The sequence below is a fragment of the Mercenaria mercenaria genome, chromosome 11 (genome assembly GCF_021730395.1).
Source record: "Mercenaria mercenaria strain notata chromosome 11, MADL_Memer_1, whole genome shotgun sequence".
In the NCBI taxonomy this organism is placed as follows: domain Eukaryota; kingdom Metazoa; phylum Mollusca; class Bivalvia; order Venerida; family Veneridae; genus Mercenaria; species Mercenaria mercenaria.
This window is the reverse complement of record NC_069371.1, coordinates 2,901,741-2,915,494: the sequence shown is the minus strand read 5'-3', so window position 1 is coordinate 2,915,494 and position 13,754 is coordinate 2,901,741. Positions and strand designations below refer to the sequence as shown.

Genomic DNA, 13,754 nt, shown 5'->3' with positions numbered 1-13,754 from the left:
GTTTCGTCACAATAACGAGGGATTAAAATTAGATAAGTGTCGCCGAAACTCACTCCTTCACTGAAATACCTAAATTCTATAAAAAAGGACACCCACAACTGCATTGGCCGTGCCTTTTTTCAAGATATGACTAAATTACATTTGTCGAATTTCTATAAGATTTCGCCAAAAGAGGCAACAGGGTAGTAACGTGTTACCTTCAACATAAAACTCTGTAATACGATGATTCATGTTTTAATTAGGTGTCCTTCAACAAAAGTTAATATACAGGGCATCTTTTATTAAAGTGTAAGATCACCAGGTGAGCAGCATATGCAATGTTTTCCCATGCGGGATAAACGTGAGCGAAAGTTGTAAGATCTTGTTTCCATGTTAAACAAACAAATTTTCTAATCATTTAATTCTCCAACGTCATCCAACTGGTAGTTCCGTAAATAACCAGATATTTTTCAATGACAATATTTCATTAATTCGCTGAAATATGTATTCGAGATTTAGTTCTGCTGACAAATTAAAGACCCTTAGGCAGCAAGCTTGCATGGCTTTGAAAAAAGTTAATAATTTTTTAGGAAAAATCAGGTTTTCAGGCGAGTAGCATAGGGCGTTTTAGTCCTCTTGTGCGATAACAAACAGGTAAATCTTAAAATAGTTCGTTATAATAAACCCATCGATTTTCAGTCGAACGGCTAGAACATAAGATACACGTGATAAGAAAGGTACGTATACTTTTGTAGCATAATAAGAAATAACATCAATACAATATTGTTAAAAACCGAAGAAAGATAGAAGTTTCTATGAATATTTTTTGAGTTTCGAGTTAACTTTAAGGAGATGACATCACATCTGTAATATGAGTGGGCGAGATTGCTAGCCCAGTGCGTTTTGAAACTGTTAATAACGAAATGGGCGGCTGCTATGTATTCAGCTGAACCACTACTACCCTGGTTTGTACTTTGTCAGACCAAATTCAAACATCACGCAAATATCTTTTATTTCCAGGTTTTGGCAACATGGTTACACTCATTGGACTTCTCCTTGATGTATCTAGCACCATGCAGTCAGGTGTTGGTTTTGAAGGAGAAACTGACACATGGGCTTATTCTCTTTTGTCATTTGCTTCCGATCTAATTAGATACGACGTTTCAAAATCGAATCAAATATTTGTCGTCGGTGTCGGTGCAAAAAATGATGCAGAGATAATCGATGTTGTCAGGACAATTCGTGAGTGCCAGAATGAAAACGGAGAAATTAATGTGGAATACGTTAACACGCCTGCAACAGGGGAAACCACAGATAATATATTTAAAGTCCTTGAATCAAATGGAGCACGTTCGATAAGAAAATGGGCAGATAAACGTGTTGTAGAAATTTCATTTTCGGAATATTTAGCACAGCTTATTTTGAGAAAACTTACAACTGATAAAACATTTACAAGGAAATTTGTACGTGAGGATTTACCCTTAGCATGTAGAAGCTGGGACACAGCTCCTTTTGGTGCTTTTTTTCAGCGCAAAGTTGCCGATGTTGCGACAAAATTTCGTAGGGCGACACCAGAAGATATCCAAACGGTAATTGGGAAGGCTCTTTTGAAAGACTTCGGTGATCAGTCAATATTCAGCGTCAAAGATGCAGCTCATGTTTTCCGTGGATGCATCGGCAGAAGTAGTCTTACGGAGGCCAGACTGAATTTATTGCTAAAGATAATAGAGCCTTTCATTTATGGTAGAACTCCTTTATATTCCGCGCTGAATGAGACATCAGGAGTATTTTTGAGATCACTGAATACGTTCCCAAACCATCGGAAAGTGTTGTGTATCGTCTCCGACGGTTTTCCAACAGACGAAGGGCATATGGAAGATATCCAGACACAGTTTAGAACTGCAAATGTCACAGTTTTCGGATGCTACGTTTCGGACTATTCTTACGTTGAACCGAGAAGATTGTACAGCAGTTCTGATCAAAAATGGGAGGATGGTGCAAAGTTTCTGTTCAACCTGAGCTCAAACATCCCCAGTAGTTTGATAACAAGAGCGATTTTCCTCAAGTATGGCTGGGCGATTGATGTAACAAACAACGAGACAAAATTATTTCTACATGTCAATGACCCCAACCATTTAAGTGATGCTTGCAACATAGCCAAAAACGCAATTTGCTCCCAAGATGCACTTTCAGATTTGCTTGTTTCTGTCTCGCTTGATATTTACATCAATGATAAAAACACGAACATCAAAGCCCACAGACAAGTTGGTGGAACCTGTTATGCAAACGCGTCGGCGGCAGTTTTACATTTAGCCATGCACAGAATTTTAGGCCGAGAAGACGGTTACCCCGATTTTGAATTTGTACGAAAAGATTTGATTCGCCGTCATGGAACGGAAGGAGCGAATACGTTCAGTGTCTTGAAAGAAGTCTGTCCACTCTATCGTTTGCAGTGTCAACAAGTTGATACAGACGGAGCAATGGACGCTATAGCAGCAAAACGCCCAGTTGTAGCAAGATTCCGTCTCACAGATGAAGAATGGGAAACATTCGGAACCTTTTTCAAGAAAAACCGTTACGGTATTTTAAAACAACGTGACCTTGACATAAAAAGACGGGCACCTGATGCAGAGACTGGAGGGCATGCAGTTGTATTGACAAGCTACAACAGCGAATGTCTTCGCTTAATGAATTCATGGGGAGACTGCTGGGCAGATATGGGTTTCTTTAGAATTGAAAATGCAGAGGTTCTTGATCTTGACTTTATTGACGTTTTCTGGACGTTAAATGACTTGTCCGAACGAGAAAAAAAATATTATTCTAAGCACGGTTCTCACGTAGCTAAGGATCTGATGAAGTCGCTTAAAGCATTGCAAGTTGCGAAGTTCACATGTTGTAGGTGTGGAAAGACTTCCAGTATTACAAATTTCAGGGGGACAATGTCACGTGTCACATGCCCGAAGTGCAGTTGTGAATTCTCACCCGTCGACGGAAACGGTAACATTCTAGCACTGAATATGTATCTTACGTCTCTATGTATATAGGCATTAGCAGTTCAGTTTTAAAAAAGTATGTGTTGCCCTTCCAGTTTGTCAATGAAGTTATTGACATACCATACTGGTAATGGATTTGATAGTAAATAAAGTTAACTGATTTTTTTGCAAAAGTTTATTTTGCGTTAAATGTGCAGGGCTAGTATCTCCGTATAATATATTACTGGATGTTGTGCTGGTTAACATTCCATTTTCTTCTGTTTAAAAATCGGGATTCAAATACATGAGCGAAAATAAACATTGTGAAATTTACCAAATCTACAGTAATTTCTCCTACATAACGAAGAAGTGAGGGCGTTTGGTGATGAAATGTAGAGAAAAAATTATCTTTGCTTAATAATTACAATATCAAGATTGTTAAGAAAAAAAAACGAATACTAACAAAGAAATACAATTCATCTAAGTTATGAAAATACCATATAACTGGAAATTACAAGGAGGTATTAAGGAGCTATTACAGTAAAATGTATAGAACATATCGAGACTTTACATGTAGTTCTTAGTTTACATTAAAAAGAAAAGCTGACCTTTGATGAAAAACTCTTAACTTTGAACTGAGACGAATTGTGAATATTGTATCCGTTGCGCAAGGAAGTGTTTGCTCAACGTACTTCCACAGTTATAAATGGATTCCATGAAATTTCCACACATCTGATCACAGTGAATTGTAAACGTGGTTTACTTTTATTTTTGAGTGTCGGTTGAGGCACTGAGGAGCCATGTGCACTAAGACCTGGTCTTATTGTCCCTCATAAAGAGTCTAAGTTGTTTTGTTGCTTATTGACAGTTTCAATGATGATTCGATCAGTGTCAGTTGTTTTTCTGGATGTCATTCATCACCCATTAATGTATTTAACGATGTCCTAAATGCAACCCAATGCTATCTTAATTTGTTAAAATCTAACACGTCAAGATCACTTTCATAATTAAAAGAAGTATATAGTATATCAAGTTCTCTCTGTAAACCGTTAACAGTATCTGAGGTTAGAGATACACCATCAGCAAACACAAGTTGTAAATTCATTTATAAAAAGAGATACATAGGATTGGGCTTAGATTACATCCCTGTCTCAACATTATGCTGTGTGTTTATTTTAACGTATACATGTATATGCAGCGGCCAGTTCCGTGCAAGTACTAACATGTTCTCTGACACTACATGTAGTGTCTTGGTGAATATTGAACTTACAAGTGAATTCACTTCACTACCTCTTTTGCTCATCCTAATAGATAATTCTGACTGGGACTATTGTCAGATGAGATCGTGTACTTTGACTGACGTCATAATTAAACTAAGGGAGGTAATCGCACAAATTTTGCTTTAATTCAGGATGCTCTGACCGACAGCGTATTCAAAGGAAGTGAAAAGCTCTACCTATGTGTCCGCAACTTCTATATCGATGTAAGGGTGTTTTTTTTTTATATAAATAAGTAAATTGTATAATTATTATGTGTTCACGTCAACCTCATGAAATGAAGCTGACATTATCGTTCGTACGTCTGTTTGGGGCCGACTGTTGACTATTGTGCAGCTTTTTCGGCGACGCCGTCTAAATTCGTTTTCGTTACCTATGCCACGTGACTTCAGTTAGCAAATCAAACTACTTGATAACGCATTATAGATAATTTATCAAAATGGAAGATTTATGCAACACTCTGCCTGATTGGACGAGAGTGTCAATTTCTTTCACTCTGTTGATTGTGCTACGCTGAGTGAAATGTAGACAAAGCGTTTATCCTAAACGACGCTGTTCACAGTTTTAAAGCTAACTTTGGCTCAGTATATTTAGCAAGAATATTGATATATCTCAAAATGATAAGTAAGTTTAATAAATATGATAAAAACCTGTTCAAATACCAACATATATCAAATTAAAGAAAGAGCTGAATACGGTCTGCGTATCACATGAATAAGGGTGTGATAAGAGTCTTTTATGTAGAGAAGTGCTTTTTAAAAGATTTTCCTTGTTACAATTGTCGTCTGTATATGAAAAGGTTTCTTGCTTTTGTGACTTATTCAGATTGCATATTAAAATGAGTACTTGTTTGCTTTGATATATTTGTTATTAATTATTTAACTGATTTATTATATATGAATATCTTTCTTTAGTATGGTATACAAATATTGAACTCAGTTGAAATCTGATTTATTATATATATGCTATATAATGACTGAATCTCATTACACTGAAATGAAGGTACGCTGCATACAGTTTATCTATGTGATATGACTACGGTCAAACTTTGCTTATGAAACAGAAATATTGAAATAATTACAATTGTATGTTTTGCTTGACCTTCACTTTTTTATAGGTGTGACGTCATTGTCCAAAGATTCATGAATAGCGAATATGCATTTGTTAAAGCGGGATCAGTTGGCCTATTTTAGAAATAAATAAAAGTAATAAATAAAAAAATCCTTTAATTGATTTTTTCTCATGTATTCTAATCAAACTTGATTTGTAGCATCTTTATGAGGCCCGCAGCCAACTTTGTTCAGCTGGGACATTTAACCCCTTTTAGGGGCTGTTAGAGCTAAAACTAGAAATGTCTTTATACAGCGTCTCATGAACAGCTTGGTGGATCTTTGTCATACTTGGTCTGGAGCATCATTATAAGGTCCTCTTCCAAATTTATTTATACAGGAACTTGGGCCCTATTAGGGACCACTATAGCTAAAAGTAGATATGCCTTTCTTCGCATTAACCACTAAAATGTAATGGATTTTTATCAAACTCGATGTGTAACAATATCGTAAGGTCTCTTGCTATTTTGTTACAAATGGGGATAGGAACCAATTTAGCTAAAAATATAAACACATTTAATGACCTCTTCTCATGAACTGCTTCATGAATCTTCATCAAACTACTGCTGTAATCTAAGGATAAACGAAACAAAATTGCAACCCTACGAAACCTTTGCGAAAAATTAAAAGAGAACCATTTAAATTGTTAAAGTGCGGTGTTTAGTTTTGCAAAATGTTAGATGAAAGATGAATGTTAGATGAAAAATTCATAAACTTCTTTCCTTATTACAATTCGCCGACCATCATTTTTAAAGATATTTCTTGTTTCGCCTGAGTACAGGTGAGCTGTACCGCTCCGCAGAGTTTTAGTAGAGTCTTGCTTATAATAAATCACATGACCATGTGTATACCTTTCAATAGATCACATTGCCGTGTATATACTGTCAAAATCTCATATTTAAGCATATACCACCCAATTCATCACATGACCATGTGTATACCTCCAATTAAATGATAACATTACCATATCTATATTTCTCAATAGATCATATATTCATATATATATACCGCTCAAAAGATCACATATCCTTGTATATACCTGTCAATGAATTAGGCATGTACATATCTCTCTCAATAAATTAAATCGCCGTGCAATTACCTGGCAATAAGTCACATCACAATATTTATACCTCTCAATAAACCACATGACCATGCTAATTCTTTTTAATAAGCCACATCACCTTGTATATACCCCTCAATAAACCACATGATCATGTACATACCTCTCAATAAACTACATTATCATGTATATACCCCTCAATAAACCACAAGACGATGGATATAGATTTACCCCTTAATAAACCGCATTACCGCTATACCTCTCAGTAAAGGAAATACAGTAACTGTTGAAAAAACGGCGTTAAACCCAACGCAAATAAACAAACAAACAGTAAAAGACATGACCATGGACATGATATCCAAATTTATCACATGTTTGACGTCGCGGGAGTGTAATAAAGCCATTAAATAAAAATGATAATACACTAGTGTAATAAAGCTTTGACGTCGACGTCATTTATAGTATAGGCGACGTCGGTCAAATTGTCTTGTTTATATAGTAAAAGAAAGTCGATTTTTTGATGTTTCGACAAGAAAGGCTTACATGTGATAAAAAGAATATTACATTTGTGACTTTCCACATTGAATTTATTAAACTCGTTGAATAAAATTGATAAAATACTCGGCAGAGCCTCGCATTTTATCATTTTATTCAACTCGTTTAATAAATCCAATATGAAAAGACACTCATGTAATATCCTCTATTTATTTTATGCTCTTCAGTGAAATACTGAAATTCATCAGTGAAATAAAATTGATATTTTCACTGTTTCAATATCATTTTTATTTTTCACTGGTACGGATCTAGCTCTACACTTCAATGCGAAATAATATGAACTATAAATAATAGACTTTCTTGCAAAATATACTTCAGTAAAGATATAGACTAGATGTATAAAAATACTAACAGAATTATAAATATATACGTTATATCATTAATAAATATTTTACAAAAAAAATCAGGTAACGTAGAACTATTTACAGTTTTTCTACAAAGATATCATGACGTCGCGACATTATGACGTCATGATGCCATGCACATGACGTTGTGCGGACAAACGATATAATTTGGTTAAAACTTTGAAAAGCGCATAAAATAAATAAAAAATGTATTTGTTTCAGTGTAAGATCAAAATATATTTCACTCGTGAACACCATAATTAACATTTTCACTCGTGGCTGTGCCATTTGTGAAAATATGTAAATTTATGTTCTCTTATGAAATAAATTGTTTTAATTTTGGTGGGTATCGTCTTGTCTAACATAACGCCTCACTGCTAATCCGCACCTGTATTTATATTTATAGTCGTATCAGTTCAAATACTAGTCTGACAAGTTTTAATTCCACGGGATTTTCATGGGCAAATTTAGTGCAGTGACAAGTACATTCTTTATCGGAAATCCGTAGAGGACAGATCGTTTACAAAAATTTAAAGAAGATTACGACGGAAAACTGCAGCGCTACTGTTTTGAGAATTCACAATTGAGATGAGTATACATTATATATTTTCTTTAGATGTCTGCGCTTATAATTTTGATTGCTGAACTTTCTGTTTATACGGCATTTGAATATGTCCTCTGGAAAGTAATGGAGACACGTGTTCATCGTACAATCAGCAAGATATTGGTTATTTGGTTTTATTCAATCACTGACTGAATCAGTCTGAAGTGAATTTTAGTTATAAAAAAAAATAAAAAAATATAATAAAATTAAATTATATATTATTATATAAAAAATGTCAACAATTATTTTGTCATACCATTTCACATGACTCACAGTATTTAATTTTAATTTCAGATTTACAGTTCGGCAGGCGATTAAATGGAAGTGTAACAATTGTGAAACATATTATGGACTCTTTTTTCGTCACATGAAATAAGTTTGGTTTTTCACATGCAATTATACATGTACATTGTTTTGTGCCTAAAGACGTTATTATACGTAATGTAAAAATTGAATTTATATTTCAGGAAAATTCCTCTTATATTTTCAGTCATGTTTTTTGCGTCAAAACTACAAAAACGTTTTATTTTGCTTCAAAATTGGGTATATATGTCAGGCAGGAAAAGGAAGGAGCCGCTGGTCTTGAGCCTTGGACCCCTTCATTAAATACCTCCCCCTCCCACGACGGAGTAGGATTAGGTATCCCGCTCGCAGCACACCTGACTTTGGCTTTTTCAGAAATTTACAAATATGTTTTTATAAAGATATTTTATTAATTAGAAATTTCATTAAAAATTTTGTTGGTGAACGAGAAGATGTGTAATATTTTGACAGTATGGATTCTGACAGTATATCTTTTTGTTGGTTGGGTTAATAAACGGTTGATTGGGACGGTTTGCTAACGATCCCTCTAGCCTAATTCAATCTTGTGTTATGTTGTTTTTAAAGTGTATGTTCAAAGAGTGTAAATGATTTATGCTCGTTTGAGAGTAACGAATTAGAGCATAAGCTATATTAACTTGATTAGCTATACTGGCAAGAGAGCGTTCCAGTTGGGTTCGTACCATGGCATGAAACATTAACAGCTAACAAGAAAGATATGTGTATATTGGATGTTTTCATAATGTAACATATTGGTTAGCTGCTGTTTGTTAGATATCGAAAGGAATGTAAAATATATTTTCATTTTATACATCAGCAGGGTAACCTAGATCTCAACTGTTGTAATGTATAACAGTAAATGGTAAGTGTTGCTTATGAAAATTAATAACACACTGTCTCAATTCTAAGTCGTAGAAATATTTCTTAAAGCACGAAAGCGTCATGTTTAAATCAATAATTCACGGATTTATAGATATATTATTAATTCATTGTAATGAAATTACAAAGCTCTTTCAGAACTGTTAAACAATATAATGCGGACATGTTCGAAGTAAGGTAAGATGTGCTTTTCATACTTAAGTCTGGTTACTGTTTCTGAGAGTATTTCACATAAGAATAAAATCTAGCAAAACAACGAAACATATGGAGAACGCTTCTATAGAAATAAAAACACAAACATTCTGAGCTAAATGGAATAAGCCACACTATACTTGGGAGTGCCACGAGTGATTTCCCATGAACCAAGTTAATCGAACCGAATCTGCTAATACTTTGCATGGTTCCGTTCTGCAGAAGATTATCATATACAAGGACTTATATAAATTAATACAGATTATTGTTATATTTGAACAATATTCAGCTTTAAATGTATTTCTAAATGACTAAAATATGGATTTGGGTTATCAATTTTGTTACACGCTAATGAAATGCATACACATTATTTATAGACGCAGTACTAGCCTGTACTCTTTGATGCGGATAATCCATTACGTCAGCAACTGTAACACCAGCATTAACACGGTCAATCTCTGGTATAAGGGGCTGCAGAAAACTAATGTCGTCAACCGGCTATTCTAATGTCTTTTAACAGTTTAGCTATAGGAGCGGCGTGGCATGGTCGGGATCGGCAGCTATTGGGGCACCTTGTGTTGAAAGGTAACTGCTGTACCTGGTTAATTTATTAGATCCGATTTATCTAGGTCCGTTGCAGGCATTACTTAACTGTCTGCATGTAAAAGAATAAGTTATAAAAATGCATTGATATGGAAAACCAAAATAATCAAGAAATATCGAAAATAGGTGTAAAACAGAATTGAATCAATTATGAGAATAATGTTAATAATAATAATAATAATAATTATAATAAGAATAATGATATGAATAATAATTTCAATAATATGAATGCAAAGAAGACGTCACAGGAAACTGTTCAAGCATATTCTGTTTATGACGTAACAAGTCAGTGGCAGTAAGACTCTTCTAATTGAAAGTCTTATGGCTGTTGGTTTCCTATTCGTCCGCCCGTCCGTCCGTTCGTCTGATGTTCGTTCAAAATAAATAGATAATACATTTTGACTGAAACCTCAGCAAAAGGTTTCATGATGACCCTGGCTTATAGTAATCGAACTATTGGATAATATGTACATGTACCTGAATGACATTGTAACATTTAAAGATATACAATATGTAAAATATGCAGCGAGTTTAAGGTACATAGCAAAAGGTAATTTCTAGCTCTAGACTTTAACTGTTTGTCAATGACCTGCTGTACCTATTGAGTAAACGTGTATTCACTGCATACCTCGTTTTGGCGAATTTTATTTTCATAAAATGTTTGAGTGGCCCTCAATACACGGTATGGCATATTGTAAATCTTATAGTACTAAAATCTAAAATGCATTACATTCGTTGAAATCTATAGTTTATCATCTTATATCATAAGATCGGTGAGAGCATCTTTGCCTCGTTTTCATTAGTGCGAAGTACTAGAACCTACAATTTCCTATTAGGTCTGGTATGTTCTGCGCTTATTTTCATAGTTTTCTGCATCTTCGCGCTGCTATGTTGCTTCCAGGCATTTTAGCTGGAGCTTTGTCTTTCATATTTTCTCATCATTTTCATATATACCATGCTATATATTTACAATATGCCATAATTTTCATTTGAAAATTTACAATAAGTCACGGCCTTATCCCACATAATTTTGTTTTGTTTTTGCTATATTACTTGGTACATTCACCTTTGTCTTAGAACCGATGAACTCCCTTATGCAGTCAGACCCGTACTGTAGACAGCCTCCAAAAAATATAACCTGCTTACTATTGTCACACGTCACCTGTCTTGAGAAAATATATGTTTTCACAAATACCGGCATTTTTCAGTCCCCAAGGGAGGTTCTGCAGCCGGGTTTGACTATATATATATATATATATATATATATATATATATATATATATATATATATATATATAAAGTAAAGTAAAAGTAAATTTATGTTCTATTATGAATTAAATTGTTTTAATTTTGGTGGGTATCGTCTTGTCTAACATAACGCCTCACTGCTAATCCGCACCTGTATTATATTTATAGTCGTATCAGTTCAAATACTAGTCTGACAAGTTTTAATCCCACGGGATTTTCATGGACAAATTTAGTGCAGTGACAAGTACATTCTTTATCGGAAATCGTAGAGGACAGATCGTTTACAAAAATTCCCTCCCACCCTTCCCATTACAGTAACTTTGTTGTTTTTTAACATATTTCTGCCGTCAAGTTTAATCTGTTTCAGGGTCACAATGTTGAATCATACTGCTGAACCCTGCCACAAAATGTACTGCTGAACCAAACATGTCACGCCGCTTCTGTAATCTATGGTATATTAGAGAACAAACTCTTTACAGTGTGTGTGTATAAACTCAATTTTGCTAGTATGCTTCTGTTGGTACATTTAATCATCATGGAACAATACGGTTGAATGAAAACAGCTTGATTTTTAACTGCATGTATTCATTTATAAACATTCCGAATGTTACTATCTTTTTCTTTTTGGGTACTTTGTTTGTTGTTTTTTTGTTAAATTTGGTTTGAATTTAAGCACGAAGATATCATGAATTAGAGCGGGTTTACTACACAAAGCGATAGCATACAGGTTCGCCAAATTCTGGCATTGTATTTGCAGAAATATGGTCTTAATGTCATTTATTCTGTAAAAAAACCAAACAAACATAATTGAAATATTTTTGTAGGACATCGTTTTGTACATCGATTTATAATTCAATGACAGCTCATGAACATTACCCAGTTTTTCGTGTTGTTTTTGTTCTGTTTGGCACATTAATTTTATCTACTAGAAACATTGATGATAGTAAATACTCGGAAAGCAAGGGGTGGAAAGAGCCTTTTCGCTGGTCAGAGCCTCGGATTCTCCTTACCTCCCCCTCTCTTATATAAAATATCTAAAAAATAGAAAAGAGTTAGGGTTTGGGGCAGCCGGCTCGCAGCATACGATTAACCTGTCTTTCTGGGTAGTTTTTAGATGAAATTAAAACAAAAAATAATAATTATAATAATAATAATGCGTAAAGATTAAGATAGCATGACAAGTATTTGTCAATTTACATATGAATTGTCCATTTGTATTCTGTCTTACTGCATTGTTCATAAATAGTCCGGTATATTTTTATGTTTCTTTCGGCATGTTGATTGCTTAAGTACATGCATATTTGGAAAGAATTATGATATTTCTGTCTATATATATTTCGAAGGCGTTCTATTGATGCATTGTGTCATTGGGATATTGATTGTTATATGAACAGTAGTTAACCATCATATTTGAAACCAGTTTAAGTTGTTTGTTTGGTGTTGGTTATATAGTAAAGGAAAGAAATAAGGCGTGTATGCGTATATAAACTTGATTTTATTAGTAAACATACATTATTTGCATTGATCTGATTTCATCAATTTAGAATTATTTTATTGTCGTGACTTAAATGGCGCTTACAAATTGTAATCTTTATTCGGGGTACAGTAAAGAAGTCTTCTTTATTAAAATGTTTGGCTCAAGTCAATTCTAATTTCATTTTAATTTTTGTCCGTGTTGTGAGCAACATTTAGTGATCCACAAAAATTTATTCTTGTATACTACGGCCAGTATCAAATAAAAGCTCACTTGTCTAGTGACCTTCTCGTATCTGCAAACCTCGCGCTCGGTTGGTCATCTCTTATTATTGGTGTTATTGGGCGGCGCGCTCTTTAACCGTTAGAGGGGCCTTGTACCATGTGGTCGGCCATTCACCTGGTTCATGGATTGACTGTGTCTTATATAAACAGGGTTGTTCAACTTATCGGCCATACGATTATTAGTGATCAGTCGAAAGTTGCATTTGTTATATGTACGTGTAGGTCCGTACATATTTTTATAATTTGTGGATCACTTTGCTACAAACCTTTAACACATGGGTTATGTTGAAACAGACATGTAAATCCCCCCTGTTTTCAGTTTGCTGGTTAGCTCAGTCAATCGCTTGGATGGATTATATTATTATTGTAGCATAGTTTGCTATAACCATTCCCTCGCACCGGTCCGTTTGTTCATATATTACATTGAAACAATTTTTTTAATATTTTAATATTTTTGTGCGTTTGTTTGCTGAAGACTTTCTTGACTTACATCAGATTTTATTTTGATCTTGGTGTTATGTTTCATTTCGCATTTACTTAATCTAGGAAGAATAATTTTGTTGATATATCATCTCATGTCATAGAGATCTCTGAGAGCATCTTTGCCTCGTTTCTCATTAGTGCGAAGTACTAGAACCTACAATTTCCTATTAGGTCTGGTATGTTCTGCGCTTATTTTCATAGTTTTCTGCATCTATTTTTTGCTATATTACTTGGTACATTCACCTTTGTCTTAGAACCGATGAACTCCCTTATAAGTCAGACCTTTATAACTCTCACATTTTTTTTCTTATATGATAATGGGTTAACAAATGGTATAAATTCAATATAAATTCAAGTATACTTAAATGAT

The 13,754-nt window shown here is 34.3% G+C and overlaps 1 protein-coding gene across 1 annotated transcript; it reads left to right on the top strand.

Moving 5' to 3' along the window:
• Positions 1-677: 677 nt before the first annotated feature.
• Positions 678-5,457, top strand: LOC123531864 (uncharacterized). The gene is made up of 2 exons (XM_045313155.2): positions 678-716; positions 1,000-5,457. Exon 2 carries the CDS (start codon positions 1,011-1,013, stop codon positions 3,021-3,023), a length of 2,013 nt encoding a protein of 670 aa, XP_045169090.2. The 5' UTR covers positions 678-716; positions 1,000-1,010; the 3' UTR covers positions 3,024-5,457.
• Positions 5,458-13,754: the final 8,297 nt, after the last annotated feature.